Source organism: Geotrypetes seraphini, chromosome 5 (assembly GCF_902459505.1).
Source record: "Geotrypetes seraphini chromosome 5, aGeoSer1.1, whole genome shotgun sequence".
NCBI lineage: Eukaryota > Metazoa > Chordata > Amphibia > Gymnophiona > Dermophiidae > Geotrypetes > Geotrypetes seraphini.
Window position 1 is genome coordinate 112,264,308 of NC_047088.1, and position 22,502 is coordinate 112,286,809.

A 22,502-nucleotide genomic window follows, 5' to 3' on the forward strand; every position below is an offset into this window, starting at 1 on the left:
ATAAAGAGTTTTACCTCATGCAAAATTGTCATTTTTTTAATAAGACATTAACTATTTTTCTGAGGCCCTCCAAGTACCTACAAATCAAAAATGTGGCCCTGCAAAGGGTTTGAGTTTGAGACCAGTTCCTCATGATAATAGAGCTGCTGATCTTTCATATATAAACCCACCAAGGATCTTAGGGGCATAGTTATTAATGAGAGCATTGTGCAATTTTACCTTCATGTTATTTTATGAAACATGGAACCGCACGACCAACTAAGAATATGGACCTTTAAGTTTTAATTTGCATATAAATGTCCATTTCTCGTGCATTTTAGAACAGGATCTGCCAACATACATCCTGTTCTGAAATACATGAGAAATGGACATCATGTGCTTGTGATATCCAGCATGGACAGTCATTTTACAAACTGAAATGTTCAAATTATGAAAGCGGCAAAATGTGGAACATGGATGTCTGTGGAAGCATAGGAACATCCATGTTATAAAATAACCACAAAGAGAGCTATGCAGAACACAATAGCCTATCACTGTAGTTGCATTTTGTTACCATTTTTGTCTCTATCACTATGAATCTATTTTATGTAACCACCACCTCTCAGTAAAGAAATATTCTTCTTTCAGATATCCTTACTTAATTTCATCTTTACCTACTTGCAAGCCTGTTTGCAGACTAGAAGATAATTTCTTTGCATGAATTACTGATTCTTTCTATGTTTCTGTCTCACCTTTATCCTGGGCTCAGCTTAAAGTTCTTGAGAGTGAAAGTCTAATGCTACTTTTATAGCACGTGTAATCAGAGAGGAATGTGAAAGCTGAGACATTTAGCTCACTGCTTCACCTTTGGAAGCCTGTAATTAAAGCAGTGATGAGGTGATAATCAGCTTATCAGAATGAAAAGGGGAAGTGCTTAAAAATTGCCAAGTAGAATAAAATATGAATCCCTTATTTTATTTATAGATCTCTCAGATATTTTAATAAAGTGAAGTTACTCACCTGTAGCAGGTATTCTCCGAGAACAGCAATACAGTAGAGAGAGGCAAATAAGATGGCAGATAATCAACCAAACAGTTATTTTATTGTGCAAATAAAAAGTCACATAATATTAATGGAGTCTATAACTTAGGGCTCCTTTTATCAAGCCACGCTAGCGACTTTTCATCACACGCTAACCCCCGCGCTGGCCTAAAAACTACTGCCTCTCAGGAGGAGGCAGTAGCGGCTAGCGTGACCGGCAGTTTAACGCGCGTTATTATGCGTGTTAAACCACTAACACGGCTTGATAAAAGGAGCCCTTAATGTCCATCTTGAATACAAAAACTCATTAAAAAAGTCCAAAATCTGTGATATGGGATAAAACTCAGTCTAGGAACACCTAAAAGAATAGAATTGCACAATACTATTTTGAAAAATTGAAGCATTCTTGTAGTCTTTATAACTGTTTTTCAAAAAGTTGCTTTGGGACTATTACTGGTATATAGCACATCAAACAATCAAGGAACCATTTGCGGCTTTGCAAAAAGAAAGGACCTCTGAGGAAGGCTTACAATGCCGAAACACTGCCTGTGTTGGGTCTAGGTTCCAGTGCCTGTTCATTTTTAAATATCTGAAATAAAGTATTTTGCATTTCAACTCCTGGTTATAAGGACTGGCTCCATTTGGTGCGTTTTGTGGACAAATGCAAAGTGATGCACATTGAGATGTTACCAGATGCTAGGGTCCACCTTGGGGGTTAGTGCCCAAGAAAAGGATCTGGGTGTCATTGTAGACAATACAAAGAAATCTTCCACCCAATGTATGGTAGTGGCCAAAAAAGCAAACAAGATGCTAGGAATTATTTAAAAAGGGATGGTTAACAAGACTAAGAATGTGGTGCAGTGGTTAGAGCTACAGCCTCAGCACCCCGAGGTTGTGGGTTCAAACCCTGCATTGATCCTTGTGACCCTGGGCAAGTCACTTAATCCTCCACTGCCCTAGTACATTAGATAGACTGTGAAACCCCAGGACAGATAGGGAAAATGCTTGAAGTACCTGTATGTAAACTGCTTTGAGAGTGGTTATAAAACTACAAAAAGGCAACATACAAGTCCCAATAATGCCTTTCTATCGCTCCATGGTGCAACTCACCTGGAGTATTGCATTCAATTCTGGTTTCCTTATCTCAAGAAAGATATAACGGCACTAGAAAAGGTTCAAAGAAGAGCGACCAAGATGATAAAGGAAATGGAACTCCTCTCATATGAGGAAAGACTAAAACAGTTAGGGCTTTTCAGCTTGGAAAAGAGACAGCTGTGGGGTCATATGATTGAAGTTTACAAAATCCTGAGTGGAGTAGAATGGGTATAAGTGGATTGATTTTTCACTCTGTCAAAAATTACAAAGACTAGGGGACACTCGATGAAGTTATATGGAAATACTTTTAAAACCAATAGGAGGAAATATTTTTTCACTCAAAGAATGGTACGCGTTGCCAGAGGTTGTGGTAAGAGTGGATGGAGTAGCTGGTTTTAAGAAAGGTTTGGACAGTTTCCTGGAGGAAAAGTTCATAGTCAGTTATTGAGAAAGACATGGGGGAAGTCACTGCTTGCCCTGGATCTGTAGCATGGAATGTTGCTACTCTTTGGATTTTTGCCAGGTACTAGTGACCTGGATTGGTCACCATGCAGTGGCGTAACAAGGGGGGGGGGGGGGGAGGAGGTCCGCCCCAGGTGCACGCTCCAAGGGGATGCACAGCCGGCCAGATCCAGAACCTCCCACACTGCTCCAAACGGCACTTCAGCGCGGCTGCGTACTTATAACACAGCAGAGTCGGCAGCCGCGCTGAAGTGAATGAAGGTCCCGCAATGACTGCGCCGTCTACCGCCTCTGTTCCGGAAGAGGTAAGTGACATCAGGGGGGGGGGTGGACCGGCAGCTGCAGTCATCGCGGGTTCTTGCCGCAATTTCCTGTGTCTGCCGGCCCAGCCCCCTCCGACGTCACTTACCTCTTCCATCCGGAGCAGAAGCAGTCATCGTGGGACCTTGCTGATTTGGGATGGAGAAAGAAAGGAGCATAGTAGGGTGGTGAAGGGTGAGAAAGGGGGATCAGGGTGGTATGGAAACATGGTGAAGGGTGAGAAAGGGGGTCAGGGTGGTATGGAAGCATGGTGGAGGGAGAGAAAGGGGCAGATGCTAATGGAATTGTGGGGAAAGAGACATAGGGGGGAAGGATACTGCATGGAATTGGGTTGGAAGGAGAGAAAGGGGGCATATGCTGATGGAAGTGGGGGGAAGAGAGAGGAGAGTGAAATTCCAGACCATATGGGTATGGGAGAGGGAAGGGAAGAAGAGGAAAGGAGAGATGCCAGACCATTGGAGGAGGGAAGGGAAGAAGATGGATGCCAGACTAATGGGGGTGAAGGGAGAAGATCAGCAGACCAAAACTTACTGGCTGTTCCTTCCATCAAAAAATTCTACTACACTAGAAAAATTAACTTCTCTGTAGTTGCTCCAACCTTATGGAACGCCATGCCACCTCAACTCTGTCATGAAAATCTTCTCGTTAAATTCAAGACCAAACTAAAAACATTTCTTTTTCAAGATGCATATCATAATCTCTAAATACCTCCTTTCCCAAAACCAGTAAAATCATCTCAACCGCTTTTATGAAGTGACCCTATCCCTGATGCCATATCCTCCCCCCTCCTCCCTTTCTTTTAAATTTCATTTTAATAATGTATTTATTGACCCTTCCTTCCCCTTATTACCCTCAAATTCATGTAAGTTCTTGTTTATCGTCTTTATAATGTTCACTCCTCCCTCATATATATATAATTATTATTTTACCTTTTATTTCATTTTTTTTCATTTTTTTTTTAGCATTGTAAACCTTCCAGATACATGTTGATGGTTGGTATATTAAACACAATAAAACTTGAAACTAGAAATGGAAGGGAGATGCATAAAGTTTCTAGAACGTGAATAGAAAGAGAGAAGATGCCATATAGAAGGGGCAGAGAGAGGGTAGACAGTGGATGAAAGGAAGAGAGTGACAAAAAGATGAGGAAAGCAGAAACCAGAGAAGACAAGAAGAAACCAGAGAAGAAAATTTTATTTATTTATTTATTTATTTTTTGCTTTAGGTGAGATGCACCGCTGTTTCTGTGATGTTGCATTGTATGCAGAGTCCAGCTTCTTGGTGCTTCAGTTTAACCTTTGTCTACGTATTTTTATTCTGTCTCCCCATTTACAAAACTGTAGAGTGCTTTTTAGCGTTGGCATCTGAGCTGTTACCACCGTGGCTAAAAACCACACCACAGTTTTGTAAAAGGGGGAGGGGTTAGTTTGAGATTACATACTAGGCGAAGGTGTTTTCTGTGTTCTGTGTGTTCAAAAAGACATGGTTTTCTATTAGGATTGACTGTGTAGGATTGATCTGTACTAGTCTGGCTTGTTTAGTTTTACAATAGGTTTATTGATATACACTTCTCCCTCTGTATTCGCGGTTTCAGCATTCGCGGTTTCGATTATTCATGGTTTTTAGCTTTTAGCTTGCTGGCTCCTCCCCCCAAATTACATCAGCTTGCATAGAGAAATCGCTGATTCCAAGCATTTACAGAGAAAATCGCTGTTTCCCAGCACTTTCTTCACCGTGTTTTGCCTCTCCTTCAGGAACAGGCCAGGTCTCCCACCATGTTATTTGCGATTTCACTATATTCACGATGGTTTTTAATAGAAAACAGCGAACAACATATGAAAAAGTTATTCACAGTTTTTCTGTATTTGCAGTTCTGTTAATCCCCTATCACAGCGAATACGGAGGGAGAAGTGTACTGCTCATTGCAGTATGTAAGATGCTGCCTTTTCCTAGGTAACAAAACAAGGAGAGGAGGATGGTCCCAACCTAAACTGCAGTAAACAACCAACCAAGAGGAAACAAAACAGAACTGCAGATCTGTACAAGACGTAGACAAAATTTAATGTAACAAAATAATTATATGCAAACCCTTTTACCAATCAGGGGACCCGACACGGTCCGTGTTTCGGACAAACCTTCGTCAGGGGTCCATGGTAAAAAAAGAAACTAAAAAAAGTCACAAAAAATGTAAAGTAGTAGCAAGGTTTTGGCGACGTCGGGGTTCACTGACTGCAAACAGCCGTCGCAGTCAGTGAGCCCCGACGTCGCCAAAACCTTGCTGCTACTTTACATTTTTTGTGACTTTTTTTAGTTTCCTTTTTTACCATGGACCCTGACGAAGGTTTGTCCGAAACACGGACCGTGTCGGATCTCTTGATTGGTAAAAGGGTTTGCATATAATTATTTTGTCACATTAAATTTTGCCTACGTCTTGTACAGATCTGCAGTTCTGTTTTGTTGCCTTTTCCTAGGTATTCATGTGTGATGTGTGGCTTGTTACTAAAAATCATGTTTTTCATACAGATGGGGGGTGTCACATATGCTAGGTACTCCACTGCCACAATGATAATCAAACATGTGACATTCAGTGCAAAAGACTGGATAGCCCCCCTTCTCGCTACTGGACTGCTGCCTGCATCTTAATATTGCTGATAGGTTTCCTAGTTACAAGAGGGAGCTTTTATACCTGTCCTGGTCCCAATTCTCTCCTGATGCATTATGGGACCTGAAGCATTGATTTCAATGGGTAGAACTGAGGACTACAAATGCCTTACTTCTTTTGGGATGTATGTCTACACCAGAACTAGTCAAAAAAATCTCCTCCTGGAATAGAGTAAATTGTCAGCTCTATAATTGTAATGACCAGACTTTGGGGGATGGAAGAACAGATTCAGAAGAGGAGAAAAGAATCCACTAGTAGTTGCAAATTGAATGCTGGAAGCATATGGTAGCAAGAAGAAATTGCTGGATTTTTAAAAAAAGAATAATTAGTTGTTTTCAGATACCAAAAGGAGAGCGATCATTCCACTAATTTTAAGAATTTCAGTTGGACAATTGAAACTACAGAAAATAATGTTTACCCTGTTATTTTTGCAAATCTCATGACCCTTGCAAGGGAATATTGTTTCAGTAGCATTATAAACTCTGGGAGTGCCACGTTATCACCACAAAGTAGAAACACATGGCTTGACTATAATTTGCTCATTAATTGAAGGAAATTGTTTTATGAGGGGGTTGTGAATAAAATGCAGTGTTTAAGTTCAAACAGAGCATGCTTCTGTATCTCTGATAATGCATGTCTTTGAGCCTTCATCCTCTAGTACCACACTGGGACAATCTTGCCCTTGAAAAGTTATAGGCTCAACATCTCAGTACAATGCTAGGGGCACTCTTTCTTATGAGCTAGCATGGTATCAGTAATGAAACAATGTGTCAGCTTGATGTTATCCTGAAAAACTGGCTGGCTAGAGTTGTTGGGAATATTAGAGTGAGAATCACTGGTATGAGGACAAAGTTTATCCTATCTACAGTGAGTAAAGCAAAACAAACATCAGACCAACAAGTATGAAAGGTCAAAGCAAGGATTTTAATTCAGATAATATCATATGCCTAATGTGGCCATATGATATTATCAGGAGGCTGCATCAGAGGCAAAACCCTAGGGCAAAAACACAAATTACAATCAATAAAATAATAAATAATTAAAAAGAAAAAACATATAGAAACAAATTTTATAAAACATGCAAAAAGTAAAGAATGACATAATTCACCCCATCTTTTACTAAGCCATGGTAGAGATTTTTACTGCATCCCAGAGTTCTAAATGCTCCGACACTGCTCCAATGCTCATAAAATTCCTATGACCATCAAAGCATTTATCATTCCGGGCCGCGGTAAAAACTTCTACCACACCTTAATAAAAGAGGGGGTTAGTCATATATAAAAATAATATTAAGATCATATAAAAACCATGCAAATATAAATTAGACATACCCAAAGGGATTTACACTGTAAAAATGATTTAGAAAAGAAAATAAGAATAAGAGGTGGGCAGAGTGTTTCATAAAAGTGCCAAAACAGACTTCCAGCGGAAGCATGGGGCTGTGAGCACTGCGATCTCACTGCTCTGGTACGCCCGCTAAAGATCTGCACTTTATCTGCGCTTTTGTCCCTCCTAATCACGTCTTCGTGCAGGGGGACGCAGTCGGGTCCTGTTGGAGCACTTTGTGTGGTTCACTGGGGGATGGCCGCTAGACTCATGAAGACAGACCGTGAGCAGAGGAAGCAGCCGGAGACCAAGATGACGGCGCACGTGGCGCCCTCATTGCCTGAAACTCCCAGTTCCCTCTGGGTTGCTGAGGTCATTGCCGAAGTGTATGCTGCGTTGGAAGGTACGCTGGGTGACAAGCTACAGAGAATCCTGGACAAACTTGACACCCTGGATCAGTGGTTTGCCACGCTGACATCCAAGGTTCGGGACACTCAGCAGCGGGTTAGCTCCACAGAAGACACGGTGCAGCAGCTCACCCAGGAACAGGCAGTGCACACCACCTCTCTGGCGGCGCTTAAGGCCAAGGTGGAGGACCTTGAAAACCGGCCCTGGTTTGTGGGCTTGCCTGAATCCCTCTTGGAAAATGATCTGGGGGACTTTTGGGAGAAGTGGTTGGCAGAGTCCCTGGCTATCCCACAAAAGTTGGGCCCCCCCTATTCATCGAACGGGCCCACCGCCTTGGGCAACGGAGAGATGAAGTGGATCGGCCGCAGGTGGTTATTTTCTGCCTTTTAAACTATCGTCATAAGATCAAGGTGCTCTGGGCATTGTGACAAGGGAAGAAGCTACTCTACAACAACAAATCTATCCTTTGTTTCCAGGACTACTCTGCGGAGGTCTCCCAGGCTCACCGCAAATTTTCACCCCTTTGTTCCAGCCTCATCCACCGCAGTGTTCCCTTCTCTCTACAAACCCTGCACGTCTGCGGGGTATTGTAGAGAGAAAAGGGCACACCATTTTGATTCTCCGGAGGCTGCCCAGCAGTTCATGGAGAAGTTCCCAGAGGGTGCCCTGTGATCATCGGAGGGTATCTGTTTGCTGAGTTGACTGCTACTGGGGGCTCACATCTGGTGCCCTTGGCTATGTGAGACTTGGAGGAGAAGTATTTAGGTAACTGACCTGTACAATTTTATTCCACAATAACTGATCTCTAGAGCTGTTAATCACTAGCTTTTAACTTTGTTAATTCTACTCAATTTGTAGCATCTTTTAATCATTGTAAACTGCTTAGAACTTCATGGTCCTGCGGTATATAAAATGTTATTATTAGTATTACTTGTAGCGGTCTCTGCACTTGGGGGCTTGAGCCCATTGCCTTTGGCCTTTCTGTGGGTCCCCTGGAAGTGGACATTAGTGCCTTATTACTTCCCTAAGGGGTTTGGTCTTTTCTCTCTCTTTTTTTTTTCATCTGCTGTGGTTGGGGAGGGGAGCGGTTGAGTGCTTCTAGGTAGGGCCTATGTGGGTGTGTGACTGTGTGTGTATGGGGGGGATGCTGCAGGGTCCATCTGTTGTGTGCTTGCGTATGAGGGAGTGCCTGTGGCGGGAGGGGGTCTGGGTGATCTGATTGGGAGGTCTCTTTGCTCTGGCTGGGTCCTTTGGGAGAGTGTATGGCTGTTGTGTGGTTGGTGTGCATCAAGACTGTTTGTTTGTTTGGAGATTGGGGTTTGGGTAGCGGCCTCAAGTGCTTTGCTGCTTGTTTCTTCCAGGCTTGGCATTGGAGATCTACAGTTCTGGTTAATTCTGTTATACCACTGTGTACCTTGTACCTCTATTACGGGACAGGCACTTGGTTCCATTTGCCCCCAAGTTTTCATATAACTGTGGTTGCCATGGCCTTGCTTGAGGGGTTGGAGATGGGGGGGAGGGGGGCTTTACTGTATGTCTCTTACATTTTTATTCTCCGGTGAACTTTGTTGGTCCTCCTTATTGCACCTGGCTGTTCCTGGTGAGACCTGGCCTTCTCTCCTTTATTTAATATCTGCTGTTTAGCGGCTCTTTCTTATTTTCAGGTGCCTTTCCCTCTCTTTTCTAGGAGTCCTGGGGCTCTGCCCTGGAGGGTATTTCAATTCTATTGGGGTGACAGGGCGGGTGTGTGTTTTAGGTGTGGGGCACAACTGTGGGGAGCCTGTAGTGGGTGTATCTTGCTTTCTGGAAGTGGCACCCATTGAGGTGTGGTATAGGGAATGGCTAGGGTTGGATTGGGGTGGGGGTGGAGAGGGGGTTCTTGTTGGGGGTGGGGTTTTCCTTGGTTTAGACAGTGGAAGGTTGGTGGTCTCTCTGCTGTTGGTTGCGGCTAGGGGATGGTGGCTGGGACACTCCTCTGGCTTTGTGAACTGGGATATTCTGTACCTGCTATTGTCCCTTTTTAAAGTTTTTTCCTGGAACATAGCCTGATTTCTTGGAATGTTGGGGGGGATTCACTCTCCTATTAAGAGGCATAAAATATTACAATTGCTGAATCGTAGGAGAGCTTCCATGGCTTTTCTACAGGAGACTAGGCTGTCTTCTGCGGTACATGCTAAGCTCTGTACTTGGTGGGTGGAAGACCATCTGGAGGCCCCGGCTCGGGGGGAAGGGGGAAAGGAGGTGTGGTGATTCTCTTTCGCAAAGGCCTTCACCTGCAAACTCACAAGGTTCTTTGGGATCCTGAGGGGTGTTACCTTATCGCCTCGGTTACTCTTAAACATAAGCCCTTACTGTTATGTAATCTTTATGCTCCTAACAATCCCTCTGCCAAATTTTTTCAGAAGTTGCATAATCTCCTGTTGCAGTTTGGGAATGATCCCCTGATCCTCGGGGGAGACTTTAACGAGGTTTCTGACCCGAGGCTGGATTGCTCTTTTTCAACGGGATGGGAGGCACTCAAGGCCTGCACTGGGGCTATGCTCTTGGCTTCTTCTTTGGGCCTGCTGGACATTTGGAGGGTTTTGCACCCGGTGAAGTGAGACTATTCACATTTTTCTAGGGCCCTTGGGATGCTCTCTTGAATTGATCTTATCCTCCTTTCCAGGGAACTGCTTCCTGCAGTTCAGGAGGCGGTACTTGGCCCCATTGAAATTTCAGATCACGCATGGGTGGGTCTGTGCTGGCTTTAGGGGCCCTCCCAGAGGGTGGGGCCCAGTGGAAATTCCCTTGTCATTTGTAACGGAACACCCGCTTTCACGATTTCTTGTTGAACAAGTGGGAGGATATTAAACATACTAATCAGGAACATAGAGAGGGTCCTGTAACCCAGGAGGATATCAGAGCCCAGTCTTCTTGGGAAGGTCCCTATCTTGTATAATTCCAATTTCTTTGTCTGCCATTTTGCATTTGTTGATGTTTGGTTCTTTCTTGTTAATAAAAACAGACAATAAGTCAAACATCTCTTTGTAGTTAAAATACGTACCTAGAGAAGTTAATCAGAAAGAACACTTCTCTCTAGTATAAAACTTGGCTTTAAAAATAAGTATCAGGTCAATTTATAAGTATCAGAAAAAATGTTCAAACAATTGTAAAGATCTGTAAAAATACATTAAGGCCCTTTTTACTAAGCCACGGTATAGGGTTCTACTGCAACCCGGAGTGCTAAATGCTCCAATACTGCTCCAATGCTCATAGGAATTCTATGAGCATCATAGCAGCATCAGAGCATTTAGTGCTCTGGGCCATGGCAAAAGTGGGCGTAAAAGAGATACCAGTCCTGCAGCAAATCTTCCAAAAGTGCTCCAGTAAATCAATCATACCTTGGGTTTATATGCATGGTAGACAGGACTAATTTCATTATTTCTTTAAAATTTTCAAACTTCAAAAATCAAAATCCAATCTAAAAAGTGTAGGCAAGCTATATAAAAAAGTTAAGCAAATCTTATACCAAAAAAGTCCCGATTAAATTCTCAAGGGATTGTTTTTAAATTTGCCTTAACAATGAGAATAAAAGATCAAAATCAATAAAGGAACATCTGAGTACCTGGAATTGCTAAAACTCTGCAAATTACTTTAAAAAACACTCAAAAATTTTAATTGGAATTTTAAAAATCTCTGCATTCCAATGGCCATTTTGTGTTTTCCAATAATAATAATAATAACTTTATTCTTCTATACCGCCACAATCTTGCGACTTCTAGGCGGTTTACAATCAAGAGTGCTGGACATTCAGCGAAATACAATAAGTAGATATTCAGAGGAAATACAGAGATCAGAGACCTCAGGAGGCAATAGTATAGAAATACAATTTGCTGAGCGAAAATGTAATATGTACATTTTAGTAGGTAATGTCCGACAGGACCTGTTGGGGATAAATAGCAACGTAAAGTTACGATAAGATGAAGATAACAGATTATATTTATAACAGTGCTGTAAGTTCAGGTGGAATAGGGAGGGGGGAGGGATTGTTTAGGTATTTCTGGAACAGGTATGTTTTTAGGCGTTTCCTGAATTCCTTGTATGTAGTGGGCGAAAGCAGTTGGTCTAGGTCTTTGCCCCATAGGACTGCTTGGTGAGAGAGAAGGTGTTCGTGGTGTTTTTTCATTTTGCAGCCTCTAACTGGAGGGGAAATGAGTTTTGGGTGATGTTGTCATTGGAATGGAGATGAGCTGGAAAACACAAAAACTTGGGCATAATGTGCTTTTTAAGATTATACACATCTGAAATCACTATTAATTAAAAACACTATATATTAGCTAGAATATCATCATTTAAACCTACTATCCCGAATAGATATTCATTGTAATAGATTTCTTCAGTACAGAATTATCCCCCCGATATTCAGTTGGCGGCAGCCAGTATTTTTTTTTTCACATGTGGAGGGGCATAATCAAAAGATATGTCTTAGTCCAATTTGGATTAAGGGTGCTAGTCATCCAAAGTCAGCAGTGACAAAATGCCCATTCTCGAAAAGTATGTCCAAATTTTTTTTAAAAAGCTGTACATCCAGATGTTTGATCATCCAGACCGTCGCTACGTCTATCTTTATACCATATTCTCAACCAAAAATTTGTCCAAGACCCAAACTCCCAGATGCAGACCTTTTGGATGTGGGAGGGTCCAGCATTGTGATGGACTGGCCACCCAGACATGGCAACAAAGTAGTGGGGCACCTTACAGGGCACTGCTGTGAACTTCACAAAAAGGGTACCACATAAACATCTCACCAGAACTCCCCCAAAACACCTCCAAAACCCACTATGCTCACTTATCTACAACCTCAATAGCCCATCGGAGCTCCTCCTTAAAAGGGGAGGGGCCAATGGAGCTCAGTTAAACAGGCTTGGGCAGGAAGCAGGAGGCAGGAAAGGAGAAGGAGAAGGAGAGAAAAGCAGAGAGGTGAACAGGAGGGGGGAAGAAGGAGCAAGAGAAGGCAGGAGAGAGCAAGGGGCATCGGCAAGAGGTAGCTCCACCCACCCATGTCATCCACTGGAGCTTCTCCTTAAAAGGGGAGGGGCCAACAGAACTGTCATTCGGCGCGCATCGAAGGCGAGCATTAAAGGCGCTTGCCTTAGCAAGAGCGCCTTTGGAAAGGGCCTTAAGAAGGGACGAGCAAAGAAGTAACACTAAGGAAGGACCCCTACACAGGCAAGTACTACAAGGGCAACAGGACAGCCAAGCAGTAGATAAACAAACACAGCAGTAGTAGACGGCAATCACAGTGGTAGCAGGTTTAAAATCAAGAAAAGGACTTCACAGTAACACTGAGGACGCTACACAGATTATTACACTTCAGATGACAGACCGGCAAATGGATAGCAATGGATGCAGCAGACAGAAGCAGATGTTGAACTACTCAGTTTTCTGCACCGTTTGCCATATGTATGACTACCTCTCCTCTGGGAGGTGGTCTTATGTATGTACTCTATGCGAGGAATTGGAGGGCCTGAAGAAGCAAGTCAGACTCCTGGAGGACAGAATACTGAAACTAGAAGTACTTCGAGCAGTGGAAGAGGAGGACAGAGAGGCAGAAAAGTTCATGACAGAGGAAACCATTGAGGAAGAAGCCATGGAGTTAGAGAAGTTCATCGAACAGGCATACAGGGAGGCCGTGGAAAATCACCAACAACAGTGGAGCTGCCAAGATACACCTACAATGAGCGAGGACCAAGGTATACCTACAATGAATGAGAGCCACCTGGAGGACAACCACAAGGAAGACGAGTCCGGTGCAAGCCAATGAGGGAAGATGAAAGTGCACAGAGGACACAGACCTATGGCTGGAGAGATGGTCATATACCAGGGACATGGACCTGCGGCTAGAGAGGTAAGAGAAGATAGAGAGGACAGCAATCGTCATGGGGGGACTCCATCATCAGACAAGTTGACAGCCACATAGTGGGAGGAAGACAGGATCGGCTGGTGACCTGCCTACCCAAAGTCAAGATAGAAGTTAGAGTGAACTTCATCGACAGGATCATTGACAGCGTGGAAGAGGAAGATACAGCGGTGGTGATCCATGTGGGGACAAACAACATGATCAACAGTAACTTTGCCAGTGTGAACAGCTTCTCCAGCTCGTGTTGGACTGGCTCCCCTCTAAAATCAGTTCCTGGTCACGAGGCCAGAAAGTGATGTCAGATAGAAAGCCAATGCCAGCGCAAGCAGCAGGCCGGAGAAGTTGCTCGCACTGGTGAAAATTTAAAGATGTATGGGGTGAAAGGGAGGGTGGGAGCATGGCGTGGTGGAAGCAAAGAGATGCCGGTGCCCCCACCAAGATGGGGTCCAGGGTGGTCTGTCCCTCACACCTCCCCCCCCTTACTACGCCACTGCCTAGAGGAAAAGTCCATAGTCTGTTACTGAAACATATGAGAAGCTACTGCTTGCCCTGGGATCAATAGCATGGAATGTTGCTACTATTTAAATTTCTGCCAGGTACTTGTGATTTGAATTGGCTATTGGCGAAACAGGATACTGAGCTAGATGAAACATAGAAGATGACGGCAGAAAAGGGCTACAGCCCATCAAGTCTGCCCACTCTGCTTACCCACTCCCTGTCTATGCCCTAATGACCCAATTTTCTTATCTTGACCCTCGTAGGGATCCCACATGGGTATCCCATTTATTCTTAAAATCTGGCACGCTGTCTGCCTCGATCACCTGCACTGGAAGCTTGTTCCAATGATCAACCACTCTCTCTGTGAAGAAATACTTTCTGGTGTCGCCATGAAATTTTCCGCCCCTGCGTTTGAGCGGGTGCCCTCTTGTGGCCGAGGGTCCCTTGAGAAAGAAAATATCATCTTCCACTTCGACACGTCCCATGAGGTACTTAAATGTTTCGATCATGTCTCCCCTCTCCCTATGTTCCTCGAGAGTGTAGAGCTGCAATTTGTTCAGTCTCTCTTCATACGAGAGACCCTTGAGCCCCGCTGAACCGATCCAATTCTGCGCACATCTTTACTGTAATGTGGCCTCCAGAATTGCACACAGTACTCCAGATGAGGTCTCACCATGGCCCTGTACAACGGCATTATGACTTCAGGCTTTCGGCTGATGAAACTTCTATTGATACAACCCAATATCTGCCTTGCCTTAGATGAAGCCTTCTCCACTTGATTGGCAGTTTTCATGTCTGCACTGATGATTACTCCTAAATCTCATTCTGCTGAAGTCCTAGTTAAAGTTTCTCCGTTCAAGAAGTACGTCCTGCATGGATTTCCACTTCCGAGGTGCATGACCTTACATTTCTTAGCATTGAAGCCTAGCTGCCAGGTTGAGGACCAACTTTCCAATGTAAGCAGGTCCTGCGCCATATAATTTTGTAAACTGCATTCACTTACTATATTACATAGTTTGGCATCATCGGCGAATTGTGTTATTTTACCTTGAAGCCCTTGAGTCAGATCCCCTATGAATATGTTGAAAAGGAGTGGACCCAGGACCGAGCCCTGCGGCACTCCACTGGTCACCTCCGATGTTTTAGAGAGGGTACCATTAACCACCACCCTCTGAAGTCTGCCACTCAGCCAATCATTGACCCATGCAGTTAGTGTCTCTCCTAACCCCATCGATTCCATCTTGTTTAGCAGCCTGCGATGTGGGACACTGTCAAAAGCTTTACTGAAGTCCAGGTACACGACGTCCAAAGACTCTCCCAAGTCCAACTTTCTTGTTACCCAGTCAAAGAAGCTGATGAGATTGGATTGGCAGGACCTACCCTTGGTGAATCCATGCTGACTGGGATCCCGAAGATTCCCTTCATTCAAGATCGTGTCCAATTTGCTTTTAATTAGTGTTTCCATGAGTTTGCACACCATTGATGTGAGACTCACCAGTCTATAATTCGCAGCCTCTGCCCTGCAACCCTTTTTATGCAGAGGAACAACATTAGCTAATTTCCAGTCCAGGGGAACTTTCCCCTTACTTAGGGAGAGATTGAATAGCTCAGCCAACGGTTTCGCCAGGACATCGCTCAATTCTCTGTGCACTCTTGGGTGCAAATTGTCTGGTCCCATGGCTTTGTTCACCTTGAGTCTTGCCAGTTCACTGTAAACTTCACCTGGTGTGAACTCAAAATTCTGAAACGGGTCTTCTGTGCTTTGTGTTGCCTTCAACTGCGGACCGTGTCCCGGTGCCTCACAGGTGAAGACTGAGCAGAAGTATTCATTCAGTAGTTTGGCTTTATCGGAATCTGCTTCCACATAACTTCCGTCCGGTCTTCTAAGGCGTACTATCCCGCCTGTGTTCCTTTTTCTGTCACTAATATACCTGAAGAAGGATTTGTCCCCCTTTTTAATGTTTTTTGCCAGAATTTCTTCCACTCGAAGTTTTGCCTCCCTAAGTGCCATTTTGACCGCTGTAGACCTGGTCCTATATTCTTTGCCTCTCTTTTCTCCGTGCACTTGTAGGAGAGAAACGCTTTTTTCTTCTTCTTAATGAGGTGCGAGATCTCCGCGGTGAACCATTGGGGTTTATTGTTTCTTTGTCGTTTATTTACTGATTTTATGAAGCAGCTAGTTGCTTCATGCATGGTTGATTTCAGTGTTAACTACTTAGCTTCTACATCATCGGTCTCCGCTTGGTCCTGCAGCGTCCGATGGACGAAATCTCCCATGCGTGTGAAGTCTGTGCCCCGGAAATTGAGTACCTTTATTTTCATGTTTGATCTAGGGAAGCCTTTCCTAAGGTTGAACCATACTATGTTGTGGTCGCTGGAGGCTAGCGTATCTCCTACTGAGACCTCTGAGACGCTTTCCCCGTTGGTAACAGGTCGAGGATCACCTGGGCCCTAGTGGGCTCCGTTACCATTTGTTTGAGATGTGCTCCCTTTATGGAGGTTAAGAGCCTCCTGCTACCGCTGGTTGTCATTGAAAATGAGTTCCAGTCTGCATCAGGCATATTGAAGTCTAACCCAGTATGGCTATTCTTATTATGTTCTTATGTTTTTTGTGTGACTGAGGTATGGTATACTGCTTGCATCCGTACTGAGAACTATAGCAGTCACACTTATTTTATTTTACTAGGAGTATTCAAAGGCAGAGGTTCTCAACATGTGGTACACATACCCAAAGGGGGGTTCATGAACCGCTAGTGGAGGGTGGGCAGTGCTGCACAGGTCTACTATTCTCTTTCCTCCTCAACTCGTTCATGGAGCCACCGTTGCCATTGCCCCTGCAATTATTTTACCTCTCGTGGTCACTGCATCTCCTGCATTTCTTTCTCTGTTCCTTCAACGGGTTAGTGGCATCGATTCCTATAGCTGCCTGCCGCTAACCCAGAAGTCTCACCTTTGCTGCATCCCATCCTGTCAGAACTTCCTGTTTCTGCCTGGGAGGGACGTGGCCGAGGCTTCGAGGTTAGTGGCAGGCAGTTATAGGGATCGCCACTGACCTGTTGAAAAAAGAGCACAATATTTGTGAGTAGGGTTGGGTATAGGGTAGGGCAGGGAAGGAAGGAAATATGTTGTAGGACAGATGAGAGAGGGAGAAATGGATATAAGGGTGGAGGGGAGGGAGAGATGGTGCATGGGGAGAGAGGGCGAAATGTTGGACATGGCAGAGAAAGGGAGAGAATGCTGTATGGGGGAGGAAGAGAGATCTTAGACCTAGAAAACAAGGGAGGGAGAAAGAGATGTTAAACATTGGGGTGTGAGAGGGGAGAGATACACAGGAGGGGAGAAAAAGGGATATGTTGGATCCTGGAGCAGAAGGGAGTGATGGATAGATGCTGGTCAATGGGAGTGAAGGATGGGAGAAGGGCAGGAGGGAAGAGAAGGGATAGCAAGATGTCAGGGGAGGAAGAGAGAACTGATGCTGGACTAGAAGGTTGAAAGGAGGAAGACGCTGGGAATGGTGGAACCCTATTGGAGAAGCCAGGAGGCAGGAGAGGGGTGGCAAGGAAATGAATGAGAGGATAGTGATTACAGAGAGTAGAATGTGATAATGGGGAGTAAATTAAAGATGAAAGGGAATGGAGGGTTGAGAAAGGAGTGAGATGGGGAATGGGAAAGCTAATGGGTGAAAGAATATGGAAATATGATAGGTAGCTGAAAAGTAAAGAGAAGGGTGAAAAAGAAGCAGAAAATGGCTAAAAGGAATGATAAATATGTCAGAGGTAGGTGTAATGAGGGAAAAGATAGGAGAGAAGAGAAAAGACAAATGGACAGCAGCCACTTGAAGAATTAGTAGATGATAGGACGGTAGAAAAGAGAAACTGGAACCAGAATGATGGAAAAATAAAACGTCCAGACAACAAAGGTAGAAAAAAAAGCATTTTATTTTGAATGTTTTAAATGGAATGAGTTCCAGAGGATGTTGAGAGACAAGTTCCTGGAGCAAACTCAAACAAAGATAGAAAAAAGTATTTCATTCTGAATTTATTAATTGGAATATGCCAGTCATTGGAAATGCACATCTCTGTATATTGTGTTTTGTTTTCTGGTTTTCTTCTGTAGTGTTGCTGTATATGCCAAGTCTATCTTCTTGAGGTATCCAGTTAAGATTTCTGCCTTCATATCTCTATTATTGAGCTGTGGTCCCTTGTTTCATGTTTGTTGAGGGTCTTTCTGTGTCTTGCGTCTGTAACCAGGATGTGGTATTCTGCTAGTATGTAGTATCTGTGTAGAAATCCTGCAGCAATCCCATTGTTCTGTTTTCTCTCTAGGTGCTGTATTACTGTAAATATTAAAATATAAACCAATCCTAATATAAACTGAGGTAATCTTTTTCCCCCTAAAAGGAGGAAAAAAGGTTGACTTGAATATAAACTGATGGTTTATATTCAAGTACCGGTACTGGGGCAGAAGCAACCCCTCCTCTCTTGCCTTGTGTCCTGTCTGCCGGCTCTGCAGCCAAACAGCCAGCCAGCCTGACCCCCCCTTAACAGACCCACCCCCCATCCTGGACCCACTGTGGGTCTCCAGTATTGCCCTGGTGGTCCAGTGGTGCGGGGAGACAGAGCTGCTATCAATCCCTCCCTCCCTCCCAGCGACTTTGCTTGTGCAACTAGCTAACCAGCCTGCTCCCCCCCCTTCCTCCCCTCCCTGTGCCCCTGCACGTCTACCTTAGGTCCCTGGTGGTCCAGTGGTGAGGCGGAGAGAAGTGATCCCTCTAAGCTCCCGCCCAGCAGTCTCCAAAGTAAAAAAAAAAAGGCTGCCATGAGATCCCATGGCAACCTTCGTGGGATGCTCCAGAGAGGCAGCTTCCAGGGCAGGCTGATGGCAGCCGGGTCACCTTGCTGCTGCTGGCTGGCCTGAAGATTTAAATTTTGGTGAGGATGTAGGTGGGGGACAGGGGAAACCACAAAGCAGTGTCTTGCAAACTTTTTGAAGCTGCAGTGCAGCACACTAAACTTGGTGCCGCATCTAGAGGGTGCAGATGTCAATGTGATGACATCACACACATGACATCATCACGTCAACGTTCGTGCATGTGCGGAGGCCCTCTAGAAGGGACCCCGAGCTTGCTACTACTATGCCAATGGGGGGAGGGGGTTCGATAGGAGAGGCGCCAACAATGGCTGACTACCTATAGGATGTGCCTCTTGCTGCAAACTGCTGGTAAACTTGCCGCAAACTGTGCTGGCGTTTCACGGCACAGTTTGTAATACATTGCCATAAAGAGAGAAGCACCATCTACACAGGGCGGGAAGGGAGGAAGGGAGAGAGAAAGAACCTGTAGGGGAGTTTTGGAGAGAGTGAGAAAGAGAAAAGCCCGGGAGGGGGGGGGGGGGAGTGTTGGAGGGAGAGAGAAGCACCTGTGGGGAGGGATTAGAGGAAGGGAAAGAGAGAAGTTAGTATACTAGTTGAGAGCCAGACCTATTAAAGATCAATTCCCATTAGAGTTCCTTGTGACTGTAGGCAAAGTCCCTTCATTGCCCAAGTTAAAAAATAAAAAAAGTATAATAGGTAAACTGCTTTGATTGTAACGACAAAATACGATACTGTATATCAAATTCCCTCCACAACAGCTCCAGCCTGCAAGGACCACAAGTGGAAGAGGTTTTGGCGCGAAATGCAAATTTGAACCACGTGTTTCAAATTTTACATTCTCGTACTGGATGGCAGAAAAGATGTGGCCTGACGCACGTTCTTCTTTCCTTCTACCTGCATTGCTTAAAAAAATGTTTTGCCTTCCATCAACAATTCTAAGAGAACACAATTTTACCTTAAAAACAAAACAAAAACCCCCAAACCCTCCGGATTAATTCACTTATAAATCCATTGAGTGATGACACCAGTTGTATTTTGGACCTATTTGGAAAAGTAAGAGAGTAATATCATGCATTTTGAAAATAAAAAAGCAAATGGGCCAATTTCCTTTTCCCATCTCGATATTAATTCTTCCCGCAACCAAAGTCCTCTGCCAAGTGTTCCTGTTTTGTCATTCACTCCACCACCTTTAAAGTCCTTTCCAGAGTATCCATTTCTCACTTTTCCTGGTTAAAGCCTCCTGCTCAACAAACTAAAGACACGGAAATTAGTGATGATTATAAGTATTTGACATGCTAACCCACTTATTTTCATTTCGGCCTCAACCACAACAATCCCAGCTCATACATCACGCACTAATCAAGTTTATCAACACTAAGAAAAGGTTTCCTGACTTCCGGCCCGGCAAACGCAGGCGCAGTAGTTTTCTTCCCTTAGGCAGCCTTAATTTAAATGATTGGTGAGTTCAGACTTGGTTTAACCTGTAGTAGTGGAACTAGTGAAAGGTGTAGTATAAACCATGGATACGGACTTAGAGCATGTAAGTATGGTTTTCTTCTTACCTTGATTTCTGGTTGGATTAAGTATAGATTTTTTTTCCATTTATGCACAGTCTAAAAGTGAAATAACCGTTTGGTCACACCTTATTCCTTTTCTCCACCCCCCCCCCTCCATTTCGACGTGCTCTCCATTTGTTTCTCACTATTTTTTGCAGGGAAAAAAAAGTTGAACTATAACGTGGTTCTAAGAAGGGGGTCTTGTAAACTTATGGTGAAAACTTCAGTTGTCTAACCCTTCAATTAACTTTGAGGCCCCTAGGCCACTATCCAAGAACTTAACAATTAAACAGAATCGTCCCAATGATACCTCTCCTAAAAAAATAATAAAAATACATTCTTGAACATGAATAAAGAATATAAACTTTTATGCTATGTTACTTGTATACAGTATATAATGAGGGTGACTGCAAAAGCTGTTTATTCAGGTGAATGGACATCTTTACTGGGATATTTGTTCAATTTTCCTGCAGTATTTGTGTTGAAGGCTTTGTTACTGTGGTGTAGGGACCTACTGTTTTGACTGCTGCTGCCCTTTGCTACCCTAGAGTTTTTGCTTAGGTTAAGCCAATCCTCCCTTCTAAAGCAGTGCAATAAGCCCAAAGCAGTGTAAAGCACAGATTCCAGACTTCAACCTTTGTCATATAATGAATGTAATGCAATGTTTCAGCTTTTATTATGCCAGAGAAAACTTAGTGATTGATTGGAGGAAGATGGGGTTGGGCAGAGTTTACAACACTCTGTCTCCCATAGCCCCCCACATGCATATATACATGTATTCTTTTATCAATAAGTCTCCACCACCTCAGTGGCGTACCTAGGGGGGGGGGGGGGGGCGGGGCCGCCCCGGGTATCAGCTCATTAGGGGTGCTCGAGCCTTGGAGTCAGGGCCCGGGAACTTCCCTGCTATGGCCCGACTCCAAGGCTTCCGTGAATCCCCGAAGTGATCCTGCCTGAGCCCTCTCTCAAATTCCATTCACCCACGGCCACACCACCCGTCGCCGTCGGAGCTTGGTCAGCAACTTCCGGTTTCCGGCTGGGTGGAAGCAAGAAAGGGAGCCCGAGCCGCGTGGGACACTGCAATTAAGGCAGGAACTGAGGGTGAGTATCGCTGGGCTGCTTGGTGGTGGTTTTATTGTTATTTTATTTCTGCCCGAATCAATTTTTTAAAAAGCCCAAAATCGGCCTCTCGAATCATCAACTGACCCTCCCCCCTAAAGCAGGATCGGCAATTTCCTCTTGCTAGCCGGCTCCTGCTTTAGAGGGCGAGGGGGGAGGGTCAGTTGGGAATTGCTGCAATGTCCTGCTTCCCCTCTGGCCTCCTGACCCGTACCTAATTGCATTAGACAGTACTAGATGGGGGGTGTAGGCCTTAAGGGGTGGGGTGTAGGCCTTAAGGGGTGGGGTGTAGGCCTTAAGGGGTGGGGTGTAGGCCTTAAGAGGGAGGTGTAGGCCTTAAGGGGGGGGACAGACCTTTGGGTGGGAGGTAAAGACCTTCGGGGGGGTGTAGGCTTTCAGGGGGAGACAGATCTTCGGGTGGGGGGGTGCAGGCCTTCAGGGGGGGTGCAGGCCTTCAGAAGGTACAGACCTTCGGGGGGGGGTGCAGGCCTTCAGGGGGGTGCAGGCCTTCAGGAGGTACAGACCTTCGGGGGGGGGTGTAGGCCTTTGGGGGGGGTGCAGGCCTTTGGGGGGGGTGCAGGCCTTCAGGGGGGGTGCAGGCCTCTAGGGGGGTGCAGGCCTTCAGAGGGTACAGACCTTCGGGGGGGGTGCAGGCCTTCAGGGGGTGCAGGCCTTCAGGAGGTACAGACCTTTGGGGGGGTGCAGGCCTTTGGGGGGGGTGCAGGCCTTTGGGGGGGGTGCAGGCCTTTGGGGGGGTGCAGGCCTTTGGGGGGGAAGACCTTCGGTTGGGGGGTACAATCCTTCGGGGAGGGTGCAGGCCTTCAGGGGTGGGGTTTAGGCCTTCAGAGGGGGACAGACCTTTGGGTGGGAGGTAAAGTCCTTCGGGGGGGGGGTGCAGGCCTTCAGGGGTGGGGTGTAGCCCTTCGGAGGGGGGACAGACCTTCGGGGGAGGAGGGTCCTGGTGTAAAAGTACACAGAGGGAGAGAGGGAAGGGGGGGTTCAAAGATACGTGCATATGCCAGACTTTGGGGGTTAGAAATAATGGGTCTAAAAACAGAGGAGTGGGAGAGAGATGGTGCATAATGGGATTTAGGGAGGGAAGGAACAGAAAGGGAGAGAACTTGGAAACAGGGGATGGTGTGGAGGGGGGATAGAGATACTGGATAGGAGGATAGTTGGGAACAGAAAGGGAGAGATGGTGGATCCTGGGGTGGTGGGGAGTTGAGAAAAGGTGAATCTGTGGATCGAGACAAAAAAAGGAAAG

At 45.1% G+C, this 22,502-nt stretch overlaps 1 protein-coding gene across 4 annotated transcripts in view; it reads left to right on the forward strand.

The window, feature by feature from the left end:
* The first annotated feature begins 19,946 nt into the window (after positions 1-19,946).
* PATL2 (PAT1 homolog 2) overlaps positions 19,947-22,502 on the forward strand; it is a 177,121-nt gene continuing 174,565 nt past the window's right edge. For all 4 annotated transcript variants that reach the window (XM_033944301.1, XM_033944303.1, XM_033944302.1 and 1 more), the window contains exon 1: positions 19,947-20,103. In XM_033944301.1, the coding sequence (XP_033800192.1) occupies positions 20,083-20,103 (21 nt within the window). In that variant the 5' untranslated portion in view covers positions 19,947-20,082. The remainder of the gene's footprint in view (positions 20,104-22,502) is intronic.